The sequence below is a fragment of the Seriola lalandi genome, unplaced genomic scaffold (genome assembly GCF_002814215.2).
Source record: "Seriola lalandi dorsalis isolate HSWRI2012SDOR001 ecotype SW California unplaced genomic scaffold, Sedor1 jcf7180002054578, whole genome shotgun sequence".
Classification (NCBI taxonomy): domain Eukaryota; kingdom Metazoa; phylum Chordata; class Actinopteri; order Carangiformes; family Carangidae; genus Seriola; species Seriola lalandi.
In genome coordinates this window covers 493,463-509,526 of record NW_019525131.1, presented here as the reverse complement: position 1 = coordinate 509,526, position 16,064 = coordinate 493,463, and the positions used below count along the sequence as shown (strand labels likewise).

General features: G+C 42.2%; 2 protein-coding genes across 5 annotated transcripts in view; one reads left to right on the top strand and one right to left on the bottom strand.

Moving 5' to 3' along the window:
• The window catches only part of dnd1 (DND microRNA-mediated repression inhibitor 1), a 12,600-nt gene extending 9,928 nt beyond the window's left edge, over window positions 1-2,672 (top strand). The window contains exons 4-5 of the mRNA XM_087177036.1: window positions 590-722; window positions 1,884-2,672. Coding sequence (XP_087033162.1) covers window positions 590-722; window positions 1,884-2,440 — 690 coding nt within the window. The 3' untranslated portion in view covers window positions 2,441-2,672. The remainder of the gene's footprint in view (window positions 1-589; window positions 723-1,883) is intronic.
• Window positions 2,673-3,729: 1,057 nt separating this feature from the next.
• Window positions 3,730-15,998, bottom strand: hars (histidyl-tRNA synthetase). Of its 4 annotated transcripts, none has more exons than XM_087177024.1 (14): window positions 15,851-15,978; window positions 11,176-11,555; window positions 10,919-11,005; window positions 9,668-9,787; window positions 9,461-9,556; window positions 8,422-8,547; window positions 8,147-8,254; window positions 7,968-8,066; window positions 7,666-7,759; window positions 6,785-6,912; window positions 6,378-6,650; window positions 6,145-6,261; window positions 4,863-5,009; window positions 3,730-4,328 (listed from the first exon to the last, which is right to left on the bottom strand). In XM_087177024.1, the coding sequence occupies exons 2-14, from the start codon at window positions 11,284-11,286 to the stop codon at window positions 4,269-4,271; spliced, it is 1,566 nt and encodes a 521-aa protein (XP_087033150.1). In that variant the 5' UTR covers window positions 11,287-11,555; window positions 15,851-15,978; the 3' UTR covers window positions 3,730-4,268. The 4 variants fall into 4 exon arrangements, with proteins under 4 accessions (XP_087033150.1, XP_023273604.1, XP_087033151.1 ...); XM_023417836.2 differs by lacking the exon at window positions 15,851-15,978 and adding an exon at window positions 13,115-13,550; XM_087177025.1 differs by lacking the exon at window positions 11,176-11,555 and having other exon boundaries at window positions 15,851-15,998.
• Window positions 15,999-16,064: the final 66 nt, after the last annotated feature.

Here is a 16,064-nt window from a genome sequence, read left to right as displayed (position 1 = left end):
TACACTATTGACTATTAATGGCCAGGGGGCTAATAATTTTGGATTTCTCATTTTTGCCCTTTTTTGTTTCAACTCATTGTATCAATAAGATATCCTAATCAAACTTGTCAACTTTTGTCTTTGTAGTGTATTTGTTTCTAAAATAACAAACAAGTGTTGTTAATGGCCATTTCCATGGAGAAATCAAGAGTTTTGTCTAATTTCATAAGGGGGGCTGATAATTTTGGTCACAACTGTAAGCTGCTCCGGTTTATGTACAGGATACCAGCCACCAGCACGTCAGTAGACCTGCTCCTTCCTGCCTCAAAAGGGTGGAAATTTCTCTGGGAACACGTGTGGACAGGAGAGGCTGGTCAACCTGCACAAAATAACCACTGACTTACAGTATATTACAGGTCCTCACTCCACACCGCTGGTCTAAAGCTTATGGGCAATGGTGTCAAAGGGAACTGAAAACAGAAATGTCTAAAAGTTTATATTTAATATTGATGTCTTATTTTTCAGCCTCACAGCTGAAAATGACAGCGGCCCTACTGCTGCCCTTCTACTGCTTTGTGAACGTCTCTCTGTGACTAATCTTTGTCTCCAGGTGCTGCGTGTGCTGGCAGAGGGGGTGGAGAGAGTGTCTCTGAAGGCGGGGGCTGGTATAGAGGGGGTGTCAGCTATAGTCGCCTTCTCATCCCACCACACTGCTTCTATGGCCAAGAAGATGCTGGTGGAAGGTATGTGAGCTCCTCCTGATGATGGACCGATACACGGGGTCAATGTGTTGCTTTAAATATGGTCCCAGTTATGTCGTCAACCTCTTATATAGTGAGTTTTAATAGAGCACGGAAATTTTCACAGTGATCAAAGAATCAGTCAGTTTCAGACTGTCATTTGTGGAAGTGGACACGTCTACTTCAGTCTCATTTACACTGTTGTGGAGCATTTATTCATGGATGGTACAGAAAGGAGATGGTGTCATTCTTAATCCTATTTTAAAAGTTCGGATTTATCAGTTATTTCAGAACAAGAAAACGTCACTGGGCATAACACAGAGGGAGCTGTGGGGGTTGTTCCAAAACCTTCAGCTTGTGTTTCGTGTGTTCATGGTGGATTTTGAGGTCCTCTTTGAATCATAGTCCTGTTGTAGAATCCAGCCTTTTTCTGGACTGACTGGAGGTCATTTATGTCCAGAACCTGCTATTAATTTGAGTCCATTCTTCCCTCTGTGCAGTGTTTCCTTTTTGCTCTTTTTCGAAGCAGAATATTTGCACCACGTTTAACTGACTTAGTGCCCAAACACATGCCACTATTGTTTAATTTTTCCTTTTTTAGGAATCCCCATCTATGGTATAATGGTAGTTGTAGTCCAACAATGTAATACACTTCCTGTAGAGTCTTGACTGAAAAGAGGCGGTACAGCAACATGACATCCAACCGACAACAGACACTACGAGACAACTACATGTGTAGCAGGAGGGCAAACAGTCGTGTTTTAAAACAGCAATTTGAGAATAAATTTTTGTTTGTTTGTTTAACATAAAGAAATAAATCATCCAATGCATTACATTTAATGCTGAATTCATTTGAAAAATTATTAATTTGTAGATAGCATTTCAAAAAGTCCATAAGTATTTGGGCAGTGACATATTAGATACATCAGATAAAGTTTCTCAACTCAACTAATCACAAGAAGTAAAACTGTGCAAATTTTGAAAACATCAGTCATTATTTAACCAACATAAGGGTTCAGTCCCTAAACTGTTTCTCATTAGATTGACAAAGACTAAAAGGTTTAGTACATTGAAAAGGGTGTCAAGCTAACGTAAAGCTTCATGTCAGGGAGGATCTGTAACTGTGGTCCTTACTGCTGCACTTCCTTTTCTCTCCACATCCAGCATTCAAGAAGCAGTTTGCTCTGACCGTCTCCATCAAGTGGCAGTCATCAGTGAACTCGAGCGCTGACGAGCCGCTGCCTCCACAGAAATCTTCAGTGAGCCTCCTGGCTTCATCCCTGAGGCCGCTGCGCCACATCCTGAGTTCTCCTCCGGCCTCAGCCCTGCCCCCTCGTCTGGCCTGCCATCCATCCATCCCTCCAGGTTTCTGCAGAGCAGTGGGAGGACCCGCTGTATCCCCACACACCCCCTACTCCCCCACCTTCTCCTCTGAGGGGGGGCATCTAGTTTCTGCAGCAGCCCCAGTGATGCTCCTGCAGAAGGTGTGTGAGGCGACTGGGGTCGGCCAGCCACTGTATGAGATGTACTGCAGCCATGCTGGGCCAGATGGATACCTCTACTTTATCTACAAAGTGCGTATCCCTGGGATAACTGTGCCATTCAAAGGCCTGGTCATGATCTTGCCGGGACCCACTCCCACCAATACGCTGGAGGAAGCTCGGCAGGCTGCAGCCCAGCAGGTCCTGCAGAGGGTTCACCGTAACCAGCTCTCCCACTGATGAGCTCAGGAAATAACAGGCCTCATCCTGCAGCACTGTTTCGGACAGTTTGTTTGATTAATGATGTAATATCTAAAAAAGGTTTGATCTTAAATGTGGTTGATTTCTGCATGTTTTAATGTAGTTGCAGTAGAGTTGTTTGTCTGATTTGATCTTCTGTGGTTTGTTTTATGCATGCGTTTTGTGTTATTGTTAATTGGTTCCTCATTTTAATTAAATGAGAAATGATGAACATTGTGTCATGAGTCTGGCTGCAACAACAAACTTATCTCCAGACAGGTTATTGAGCTGGCTTACCCACTTCCACCATTAGAGTGGGTTGATGTTGCCATAAATGACAATTAAAAACAATATAAAAGGTGGGAATAGACTGCATACATCAATACTGATCCTCTGGCCCGGTTCACAAGCCCAATGTAATTTACAACAAATCACCATTTCTACCAATTTGTTAGGAACACTGGGCTACAAACAAACCCAGTTCAATAGTCCTGCTTCACAGTGAATCCTGCAGTGATGTTGCTCCGGTTGTGATAGGTGTTGATTCATACCAAGTTTTAGTTTCCATTAGTTGCACTACAATATAATAAAGTTATAGAGGCTTAATTCATCAGAGAACCCGGCTCCTCTGAAGCGTCTTTATGCACAATAAACTCTGTGCATTCATTAAAATATCCAACACAATGTAAAAACTAGAATCACCTCCTGGTGGTTGTCTGCCTCCTCCACTCAGACTAGTTTCAGGTTACATCCCTGTTTATCCAGAGTCACAGAAAATGTGAACCATGTGTGAAATTTTGTCATAATTGCTGTGAAGTCCTGAGTTATGACTAAAAGTGTTTGTGAGGTCGGACTGACCCTTGACCTTTGACCACCAAAATTTAATCAGCTCGTCCTTGAGTCCAAGTGAATGTTTGTGCCAAATTTGAACAAGTTTTGTCAAGGTGTTACTCAGATATCGGGTTCATGAGAATGAGACTGACGAACAACCTGAAAAAAAATCTGACATATTTAGTCATGTCACCTATCCTTTAAGTTAAACACGGCAGACCTGCAAGAGGGGGGCCGTCTCATTGCTCCATCAGTCGTGTGTGTGTGTGGAGGTAGTGTGGTCAGGTTAGTTAACAATAGATATGTTTAACGAACGTGACAAAATCTGGATCTATCTAATCTAAACGTCAGGATGGATCGACTGGAGGAGTAGTCAGTAGTCAGACACCAGACACACCTGTAACACTAAGCAAGCTAACAAGTTCATATCAGTGAACACATGAATCTGGGCACCATGATGACATGTACAGGTTTATTTCAGACACTGGAGAGAAGAAGCTGTTTGATGAAGTTATGAGCCTTTAGTTGAGTCTGATGGTTCAGAGTAAATGTTTCTAACAGGTTCTCACCTGAGCAGGTAAAACACCAGCAGGAACGCTGTGTTTCTATCATTCATGTGATGAAGACCAAACTGACCTGCAGCAGCTTTATGGAGTCTGGGACACTGATTGGACGGGAGGAGTTTGATTTACATCATTGATCTGTACTCATCTCTCAGACACAGAATTCAAACATATTAAATATAAATGACACCATATTCCCCCGATGTTCTCTAATGGCTACGCCCTTTAACAAGAACATCATGTTATAAACCTGAAGTCAGCTCCACTGCTCTGTCACAGCTCCACCTGCTGTCTGTGTGAAAATGAGACTGATGTGTTTGCAGGGCTCCAACATGCTTTACAGATGACGAGACAAGCACTTTAGAGTAAGATTCTGCAGAGCGTATGTGTTTGAACGAATCAGGTGATAGAGGTGGGGTCAGATACAGGAAGAGCTAGGCCTCAGAGGTCCTCCTCCTGATCTCAGCCAGAAGACCAGCTCTGCAGATGTCAAACTGAGGAGAGAGAACATGAAGAAGAGGCAGTGAGGTCAGTCATGTAACCACGTTCTCACATGTATAACTGTGTACCTCCAGCTGTTATGTTTCATATGTGTATATATCCAGTGTACTGTCACAGTCCTCTATAGAGGGGTGATAAGGTTTAAAATGTCATTGTAAATGACAGTATTGATCTGTCATGGTAGAACAGATTCTCTGGACCAATAATTGAGAAAATAATCCTGATCACTCATTTACAACAATGTTCCAATAAAACATCAGGTATTAGAGGCAGCGTTACACCTGTAGAGAAAAATCTCAGTCACACTGTTGCATTAACACAACTCACATGAAGCAACAGCTGCACACACCACTGTCAGTTACACTACAGATCTGTTCAGTGAAGTAGACTTTTTAAACCAGTGTCCAGGACTGGATCATCATCAGTCACTGAGGGAACTGAGTCACACCATCAATGCAGAGTTTCATGGGCCACCAGTGTGTCAGTGTCTGAGAACACATTTTCTGTGTGTGTCACTGTGTGTGTACCTCCTCTCTAGTGGACACCACTCGTAGTTTGACCACTCCATCTTTCAGCTCCTGTTCTCCCAGTATGGCCACCAGGGGGATCCCTGACTCCTCACAATGCTGCAGCTGACTCAGCAGTTTGGGGTTCTTCTTGTACATCACCTCTGCCTGGAGACACACACACACACACACACACGCACACACACACACAGTCTTAATAAATATAGCGGTCAACTCATTCTGCAACAAAACTCTACACTGAGGGAAACATCACATGTAAGGATGATCAATCGGTCCATCAATATTGATACGAATATCCATATAACGCATCGCATTTAAAATAGTCAAACTGTGATTATAATCATAATGTGACTGCAATCATTACATATATTATTTCTTATGTGTAGTATTATATTGTTTACACAGCTGTGTTCTCTGCCTCAGCGATGCTTTATTCTGCTGTTGAAGCCATAAAGATGTATGAGTGTACTGAAGCTACACTGAGAGCCACAGCTGTATATTTACAGTTAGTGTAGCTGTTTGCTTCTAAAACCTTCACCATGGAAACATCAAGCTAATGTTGTGCTGCTACACACAGGAAGCTAATTGGCTGGCTATAAGCTACTTAATGCTAGAGCTAACTTTGAATCAGAATCAACTTTTTTGAAACTTAACACCTCAGTGGTTCTCAAACTTTTTCACATCAAAGACCCTAAACTGACACAAATGCGACCAGAGATGATGTTTTAGATGTTTTATTTCAGAAAGTGTTTAACCCCATTACCGAATCCTCATACACTCTGTCATTGTGTTACTTATGGGTGAAATTATAGTGAAAATATGATATAATAATAATAATATAATACATTTTTGCTGCATATCTCCAGCTCCCCGAACCCCACTTTGAGAACCACTGCTTTACACTATATTATCTAACCCCTGTGTAATTCATTCTGAACTCACTCGTTTAAACTAAAGTTATTTGTCTGTAACAATGTTCTGGTGTCAACATATAAAAATGAAGAGCATCGTTCTCTAAAGTGTTGTGGTGACCTGAGGTATGTGAGGGTGTTTTATTAATGTTATGTGGCAGAAAAGCTTCAGAGTGAACAACACATCCAACTTTGAGGTGGATGGACTACAACAGTCAGGTTGTGTTCATAACTTTAATGTGTGTGAACCAGGACCAAGACTTGGCCGGCGAGAGCAGCCAGAGGTTAAAAGACAAAACCAGAAAAGAAAGATACATAAAAACTGTCAGGCTGCACAAAGTTAGTACAGATCATAGAAAACACTCACACACCTTAATGCCAGCATTCCAGAGCTCAGTGACCAGTTTGAGTCTCTCCTCCAGCAGGTTCTTCTGAGCCGATGCCACCATCACCTGAACCTCTGTGGTCCGGACCTTCTCTGCTGAAGCCTGAACAACACAACAATGTCACAGTCTGACTCACGCTTATTATCAATACACCACTTAAACACCTGAGACAAACACAATTCAACCGGTCAGAGAAACGAAGATGATGATGACATCACCTCAGCTTTCTGCTCCATGATGGAGAAGACCCTCTCGATGCCGATGCTGACGCCCACACATGGCACTTTCCTGCCTTTAGGGTCAAACATGCCCACCAGGCCGTCGTAGCGCCCCCCTCCAGCCACGCTGCCCACGCTGACACTCTCCTCTGCAGGAGCCCCCTGTGGGGTTTCAGTGGGGACCGGGGCCACACCTGCCTGAGTCAGCACTGCCTCATAAATGATTCCTGTGTAATAGTCCAGACCACGAGCCAGACTGAGGTCAAACACCACCTGGAGACGACACAGCATGACAAGACAATAAAAAAGTGCCAGAGTGAAACAATCAGTTACATGAACCAGGGTAAAGAGAGGAGGAGAAAACATGGGAAAAGTTGAAGGTATTATGGTGTGACACCATCACTCACCTTGTCTGTGACCTGGAAGAGCTGCAGGTAGTGGAAGAGCAGCTTGATGTCAGAGAGACCAGCACAGGCCTGTTTACTCTGAGACATCTTCTGATCCTGAAGTAGCAGCTCTGCCAAGTCCATCCCACCTACAACACACAGGTGTGTATTAACACATCCAGCAGGTGGAGTTGTGTTTGTGAACACCTGATCAACTCACTCTTGTTTTTGGTTTCTGCCAACTCCTCAGGGAAATATCTTCATCTGCTAACTGCTCCACTATGTCCATTAGCTTCATCTGCTAACTGTTCATTAACTAGCTGCCCACAAAGTCTGAACCACTGAATGTTTGAAAGGAGCTGAACAAGTGACTGGATTTTTCCTTTACATGTACAATTAAAGGAAATACACCTGATCTGTTATGATAATGTTCAGTTGTTGTTGACACAGAGGTTTAATGACATAATTTGCTCATAGTGCTGTTGTGCAGGACTGAATTATATTCACAAGATGTTCCTAATATTCTGATACCCTGAGCTCTATAATAAACAGAATTGAATTACAATAGACTGTACCAAATAAAATGATCACTGAGCTCATTGTGTCTACTGTATACAGTGCTGTGTATTTTATTTTGTAGCTATGTATTGTGTTTTATAAATGGATCATTTTGTTTGTAAAATCTTCCATCAGCACAGTAAGTAGTAACTGTAGCTGTCAGATAAATAGGTTCAGTAAAAAGATATTTCATCTTTGGTCAGCCTGATGCCTGAGCTGCTCAGAGAACCACTAACAGCTGCTCCTGATGACAGTGTAGCTAGAGGCTGGAGTCTGCGTGGATCAAACAAGCACCAACATCCCACTGACATCTGTATCTAGTGTGAATCACAGGAAGGTCTCACCCTTCATACTGACGTACTCCCCAATCTGGTCAGCTGCCTCCTCTGACAGGCCCTTCTCATTCACCATCTCTTTCTTCACGTCCTCCCAGGCCATCTACAGGAGGAGGAAGAGGAAGAGGGTCAAAGCCAGACAGCAACCACTGATAAAATAGAAGACACCAACAGTAAGGTCAACATCACAGTAACCAGTATCTGGACTTCATACCAACAGTTGTACCATCTACAGATCTACCTAAACCTGTCCCTGTAAATGAAGAGGTGAACTGAGGCTGGAACTGAAAGCCCAGGATGAGTCCCCACACCTTGTCCAGTTTATCAACCGTGGAACAGATGGTACGGAACATGTCATCTGGGACTCCGCACACAGCAAACATCCCGTCGAGAATGCGTCTGTCGTTGACCTGCAGATGGAGGAGGAGGTCACAGAGGTGAGGATCATACTCTCTCCTTCTGAACATTCACCTCAAGTCATGTGACTTACCTTGATACAGAAGTCTCCGAGGTCCAGCTCGCTGAGGATCTCATGGACGATCTTCAGACATTCAGCGTCTGGAATCATGGCGTCATACTGCCCTGCGATGTCAAAATCCTGACACACACACACACACACATTAATTCATTGAAGTAGATCAGTAGTAGTGTCCCTCTGTGTTGTGTTGTGTTGTGCACTAAACCCGGTCAGAATCCCAAAGATCTAACACATGAGTAACTCGACCCACGATCCCTGCAGGAGAGAAAGACGCGACGATGACTCACACATTGGTAAAACTCTCGGTAGCGTCCACGAGTCATAGCTGGGTTGTCACGGCGATAGACCTTAGCAATGTGGTAGCGCTTGATGTTAGTTATCTTGTTCATTGCAAGGTGACGGGCGAAGGGCACCTGAAAGACGGCAGGTCAAGGACAACACAGCACTCACTGCTCAGGGATCATTTATATTAATTTATTATATTCACTGACGACCTTTTATTCTACATGAACCTCAAACTTTGATAAAGAGAACTGCAATGAAATTATTACATTTTTCATTAGAGATTAAAAACCAAACGATGAATGAACCAATTCCTGTTTTCATGAAAATTCTTATTCAACAACTGCTGTAGTGACAGGATGACACTGTAGCAGTACAACTGTTCTTCCACCACATCTCTTGTTCAGATGTTGATTTATGTGTTTGACCTGTTGCACTGTCATGAATAAGAAGCTTCTTCACTCTAACGTTGTTTCTCCATCAGTGACAGAAGCAGATTTATGGATTAAATGCATCTGTAATTCACTGAGAATTAAGAAGCAGCAACAACACAGCTGAGACGAACGACAACAACGTGCAGGCAGCACACTGACATTTATGAGACAATAGAATTATCAATGTTGCAGATATTTTCAGTCGCCATCTTTCATGTTGGTAGCAGAAAGAGTCAAAATAATTCAGTAAAACAGCTGCTGAATATTACAGTGGTACCACTCCTGTGCCGTCGTCCAGTGAGACAGAGTTTGTTTAAAATCACACGAGTATTTTATAACTATGAACAGGAAACTCAAATCTGATGAACAGAAACATTGAAGTGTGGCTGCTGTAGGTCAAACATGAGAAGATGGGCTGATACAGGAGGTTAGTGTGGGGCGCTATAGTGTGTTCAAGAAAAAAGATCAGTAACACTGGTGAGGGTGCATAAAAAAATGTACAAGAAAAAGGTTTAAAGTAATAAACCACAAGCATGTGACAAAATAACACAATGTCTACTAGAATTATGTCTATGTGAAACAAGGTGTTAATTAGGCTCATGAAGGATACAGTGAGGTCATATCTGAGGGACAGCAGCTCTCCACCTTGATCTTTAAGGTCGTAGATGAGTTTGGAGTCTTCTCCATACTTCCCTGTCAACGTCTCCTGCACACCAACAGGAAGATGATAGACTTTATATGAACAGCTAACACACGATGAGCCTGAGGACTCTGAAAACGTTCCCTTAACTCAAACACAGGTGTGTTGAAAACGTACCTTTAACTCAAACACAGGTGTGTCTATGGTCTCTGCTCCGTGGCGTTTGAAGCACCTGATGATGGTGTTGAACACCTTCTCTCTGATGGCCATCTGTTTGGGGTTGTAGTCCCTGGTTCCCTGACAGAGAAAGACAGGTGCTGTGTTTCCGTCTGTCAACTCAGTTTTACATAAACTTCTTTAAAACAAAGTGAATTTGACATTGAACGTCGAAATGAGAGTTTTAGGAATTTATTCTACTACAAAAATCAATAATGCAGTGTAGGGGTGGGCGATATGACGATATTAGATTGTGAAGGATTACAACGTGAAGACGATCTTTCAAACTGAAGAGATCGTGGGATCGTCTAGGGCACATTCTATAAATTGCAGCTCTATGCTAATGCACTGACGCACCAGACGTATTGACGTCGTCAACCTGACCCACCAATCATAGCGAATTACGGACAGTGACGCGCTTTCCTACCCGCCTCCTTGTTTGTGTGTGTAGCGGTAAGCACATGGAGAGCGATGGCTGAAAGCCAAACGGAGTTGGCGACTATTTGAAATAAAATCTGTTAAGAAAGTTTCTTTGGTCTAAATTGTCTGTTTTTCTTTTTCCAATTTAAGATCGTGATAAAATCGAAATCGTGATTTTATTTTAAAAAAATCGTGATATGATATTTTTGCCATATCGCCCAGCCCTAATGCAGTGTCACTTCCTCTTTATGTCAACCGAAGATGAAAATGTAAGGACTTGTATGTAACCAGGGTTGCTAAGCTATCACTAGCGCTAGCAGGCTGATCTGCCAAACATGTTTACACAGCATCTTCCCTGCAGACGTTCTGAACCGAGGTGGTGGAGTGTCTGTTCAAGCAGCTCGTGTTAATCTGAGGGAAGGTCAGAACACAGACTGTAACTCCTGGGATTCTTTTTTAAATATATTTTTTATACTGAATAATCAGATGTTCGTATGAATATTAATTAATCTGATTTACTCATACAAAGTCTTTATTTGGTTTGTGTCTCTGAAAATCACTTTTTAATGTTGAAAATGTTTGCATTGATTAAATAAAGGGATGAGTTCTTGTTTTATCAAAACTAAACAGCGCTAACAGAACAGTCACACAGCTCAGTGATTAGAGGATAAGAAACAGCCTCACTGTTTCCTCTTCCACTGTTTCATTTCTCTCAGTGTCGCCTGTAGGTGATTGAAAACAGGGTACGAGGTGAAGGCATCACATGCATGTGTGTGAGAACAGGAGCCTCACCTTCGCCGTCTTCAGGACAAACTGATGTTTGCCATCATCTCCTAACTGAGCTTTCAGCTCCAGCAATTTGGCTACCTCCTCATCAATCTGCAGAATGCACACACACGCGCGCAAACACACACACACACACACACACACCAGAAGATAAGAACTTTGGGAAAACAGTGTGATGCTACATTAGTCATCACTAGTGACAAACTTGAAAACTAAACATGACAGTTTGCAAACACATTCATGCTCACAGCAGAGAGGCCTACCTGAGCCACAGTGATCCCAGGAAAGGAGTGCAGAGGTCGGACAAGTTTTGCAGTCCGAAGGCCCATCAGACCAGAACAGGTACGAACACAGAATGTACCCAGCATGTTCATCCCACAGCAAAAGGCAGACGAAAATATAACAGTAAAAAAAAATTTGAGATTGGACGAGCAGGAGTTCAGGAGAGCATCATGGGTACAGCATTATCCAATGGTAATGTCCAGATTCAGCCACAGCAGCCAATCACAGTCAGTAGAAGAAGGGTTGTGCAGTATCATCCAGGAGGGTTGGATTCACAGACACAGATGAAGGTGATGATGAAGAGCAGGTCATCCACAGTCAGGCAGGAAGAACAGGAAAAAATTGGTAAGCAACCCTAGCACTAGGGGAGGGCGGGGCATGATGCATCATCATCATCATCACAGCATGTAGGATAGAACATGAGATGCACCAAGTCAATCAAAGCAGCCAGCCCAATACAGCTCTCACACACACACACACACACACACACACACACACACACACACACACACACACACACACACACACACACAGACAAGCAGACAGACAGACAGACAGACAGAAAGACAGAAAGACAGGTCACTGTGTGTCGTACTGAGTGTATCTGTGTCCAGCATGTTACAGTTAAATCCGTGATTTACTATGTCATGTTTCCTAAAATGCAATAATGATGGTCAAATCTGACTTCTGTCCAAATAAAGACCATGAGTCAGTCCTACTACCAAGATACATGCCTGTAGAAAAACTTTTGATTTGTGACTGTGACACCTGAACACCACACAGCCTTTGAAAATGAAAGTACTAACACTAGTGCTTCTCCTGCTGAAGTCAAGATGTCTGTAGTGAAAGGTCTGTTGAACTGTGTCTCTCTCTTCAACCACCACCTGTCACATGGTTAAACATGTGATGGTCTCACTGTCCCTGACACAACAGAGAATTCAGATAGGTCTGAGATACAGAGTCAGCTGTCTGATGCCAATTCACTGTGACACTCCTGTAATAACATCTGTTATTACATGTCTGTCTCACAAAACACTTAAAAACTCAGCTTTAATCATTTTCCATGAGTGGGCCTCCACCTCCAACTCTCTCCACCTCCCTCCGCATCTCTCCATCTCTCTCCACCTCTCTCCATCTCTCTCCACCTCTCTCCACCTCCCTCCGCATCTCTCCATCTCTCTCCACCTCCCTCAGCATCTCTCCATCTCTCTCCACCTCCCCCCATCTCTCTCCACCTCCCTCCACATCTCTCCATCTCTCTCCACCTCCCACCACTTGCCTCCACCTGATGTCACTTCTTCTGTGGTGTCTGTCAGAAGAAGACCAACATCACAGAGGATCCACTAACTATTCTGTCACTTTAAATACATGCTGTCATCTTATTTCACTGTGAGATAAAGACCGACAACTTGTTTCGGTAATATTCTGATGATAAAGCTGTATATATATATTTAGGACTTGGTGGTATCTTGTCCCTGGAAGACCTCAGATCTTATTGTGATAAGGGGGGACACCTGAAGAAACCCGGTCAGCTTCAAACTGTCAAACACCGTCTGTGTTAATGAGGAGAGTTATTGCATCATCTGTCTGTTCACATGTTCGAGTGAAAGGTTTGAGTTGAAAGTGTTGAGTTCAACACATCGTGTCGGTCTTGACTAAAACCTCTCCTTTGTTAATATAATGTTCTGTATCTACCTTTACAGTCGCTATGCTAACATCCAGTCAGTTACACTATGTTAGCACTAGCTAGCTGAGGCCGGGTAGCTTAGCTGTGCTGTGCTGTGCTGTATGAATGAAGTTCATGTCCGGGTCTCGGGGAGTAGCTAGTAGCTAGTAGCTAGCTCTCCTGTGTTAACATGCTGTTCACTGTGCCGCGGACCTGCCTTTTCATCACCGTTAAAAACCTGAAGGAAGACTGACCTGGTCTTTGCTCGCCTTCTCTGACTTCAACTTCCGGACCACTTCACCCTGGATTTTAATTGCTTCTTGTATCCGTGCCTTGTCCTCCATGGTTTTACATTAATGTGTCTGCTGATGTTAGCACATCCATCCACCCTTTAGCACTGATATATTCACGAGAAAGGCTGCTGTCAGGCGGACCGGAACCGGAAATGTGTAAAACTTCCATGCAGTAGTTGGATTACTGCCATCTTCCGGATTCAGTCAGCTCCTACATTGTCCCGAGTCTCTGCGCTGTGACTTTGAGTGTAGCTCATTAACACTTAAACTCTCTGCTTTCCATCAGCAAGTCCTTCTCTATTGGAAGTTCATTTATAGCCATAATTTTACACCACACAACACACCTGTGTGGAACAACAGGTACATATTGCTTAGTAGAAAATCTGTGTATATAGAGGATTGGAGATCAAAGGGAGTCTGGGCTGTTGCAGACTTTCTGGATGATACTGGAAATGTCTTACAGCATGAGCATTTTTGTAAAAAATACCAACTTCGATGTAATGTTAAGCATTATAATAGAGTGATAAAAGCCATAACAATTTCTCTGAGGTCGATGGTTAGAGAAGACATTCGGTTAGATATTCTAAGGTCTCTCCTGAACTGAGACAGCTCTGCATCAAAGGATTAGATTTTTGTGACCTTAAATGTACTAACAAAGTTATTAGAAACATTTTGCTAGAAGAATATTACCCTAACCCAGTAAGAAGAAGATATAGCCTCAAGGAATTTGAAGAGGAAAAGATTAGTAAAATAAGAAAAAAATATATTTCATTTCCACTCCCTCCCAAAGTAAAAGAGGTAAACTTCAAAATTTTAAATGAAATTTACCCAACAAACGAGTTTTTAAGATTAAGATTTAATTTTGATTTGAATAATTGTGTTTTTTTGTGAAAGGGAAATTGAAACTTTGCAACATCTTTTCTTTCATTGTGATTCAGTGCAATATTTCTGGAGTGAGATGCAGAGCTGGCTACAGTCCAAGGAAATGGAGTTACCTTTAACAGTGAAGACAGTTACATTTGGTGTTTTTGTTGAAGATAAGAATAAGGACTTTGTCCTCAATTTTTTGGTGTTATTAGGAAAGTTCTTCATTCACAAGTGTAGATATTTTAAGACCAAACCGTGTTTGACCCATTGGAGGAATGAGCTAAAACTCTTGTGTAAGTACTTAAGTCTTGTTAAAGAGAAGAAAGCCCTTAAATTATTCTCTTTACTTAAAAGATTTGATTTAATATGAGATGGCCCTTGTGATTTATTTTTAATTCTTTTTTTTTTAATGTTTTTTCTTTTTATTTGATTTTATTTCGCATTATAATTAGGTTCACAATGTATATTTTGTATTACTGAGGTTGCTCAACCCAAGGCAAATGTGTGCGATTTTGGTATGACTATGCTGTGCCTTGTTTGTTTGTATCGGCTTCAATAAAAAAAAAAAAAATAAAAAAAAAACATTGTCCCGAGTCCGACCACCAAACCTTTTTCATTAGTCCTGCAGCCCTCACTGCAGTGTGTCCCTTAATTACCTTCCTCTCTAATCTCTTTCTCAGATTAAATCGAAGGCAACTGGACTTGTATTTGTCTGTGGAAGACGTTTTGCCTCTTATCCAAGCGGCTTCATCAGTTCTTATGTATTGGTCTCTGTAGTCCGCACTAGTCTGACCAAGAAAGTGGAGTAGGACCCAGGCATTTAACCTCTTGTGGGAGGGTCCACCAAGGTACCTGTGAAAGCCGCTTGGATAAGAGGCGAAACGTCTTCCACAGACAAATACAAGTCCAGTTGCCTTCGATTTAATCTGAGAAAGAGATAACAATGACCTGGACGAATGAGAATTTGCACAGACAGCTTCCTCTCTAATCTTCATCATGTCCTCGCCCTCTGAAATATATCTACTGCAGCTGATTACATCAAAGATGCTTTATAACAAAAGATGAGCCATTACAAGCAGCGCCAATGATAACAAATGGTGTACACTTCCTGATTCCTGAGTGGGCGCGGTCGTTATTGCTTGTTCATGTCAAACCACGGTCAAAGCCATGACAACAACACAATAGGACACTAGATACAGTTTGAATTTACGTCTGATTTTGCTGCTCGTTTTTATCTACTAGTTTTATATCTGATCAACCCAGTACAAGATCATATCAGTCTTAGACTGTCTTCTTTCCCTCCAAAATGTTACAATAATAATAATAATAATAGTATTATTACGCAAATACAAGTTTTATTTCAGTTTTAACTACTACAGCAATACAGCAGCAGTGAAACCAAAACCTAACAGTTTTGTTGTTGCCAGAGCTCACAAGAGTTTGTTGCTGAGACAGAAACAGGTTCATTTTCTCCTGATCTGTCTGAAAAATGCCATTTTAATGTCAGAATCTTCTGAAGATCTGTGGCTTGTGGAAAATCTGATCCATAATCTCAGACTTTTATATACAGTCTATAACTCAGACCTGCCTCTGGTACTTATATACAGTCTATGCTCTGGTCTCCTAAAGGTGCGGGGAGGTGGAGACACCCACCTGACACAGTTACAGTAGATGATTCTAGTTCTTCTTTCTCAACTCGCTCTGATTACATGTTAGTTCCTGGTGAGTGACAATAACAGGGACTAATTCACTCCGATATCATAGAAGTGAGCTGGGTCATGTTCTTAGTCTTGACCTCTTCTCTCCTCTTCTACATCGTAAACTTCTTACCTCATCTGTGAATTGTGTCCCCTTGTCTCCTGATCCCGATGCTGATGCCATTGTAAAAAAAAGACTTCCTGATGACCCGGTCAAGGTGTGTAGAGCTATTTCAAAGTCACTGGAGTACTAGGTTAGAGTTCTGTGTGTGTGTGTGTGTGTCTTGTCTTGTTTGGTGGTGCTCTCACTATGCTAATGTCTAAATTGTGTGAATGCAGATAAAAAT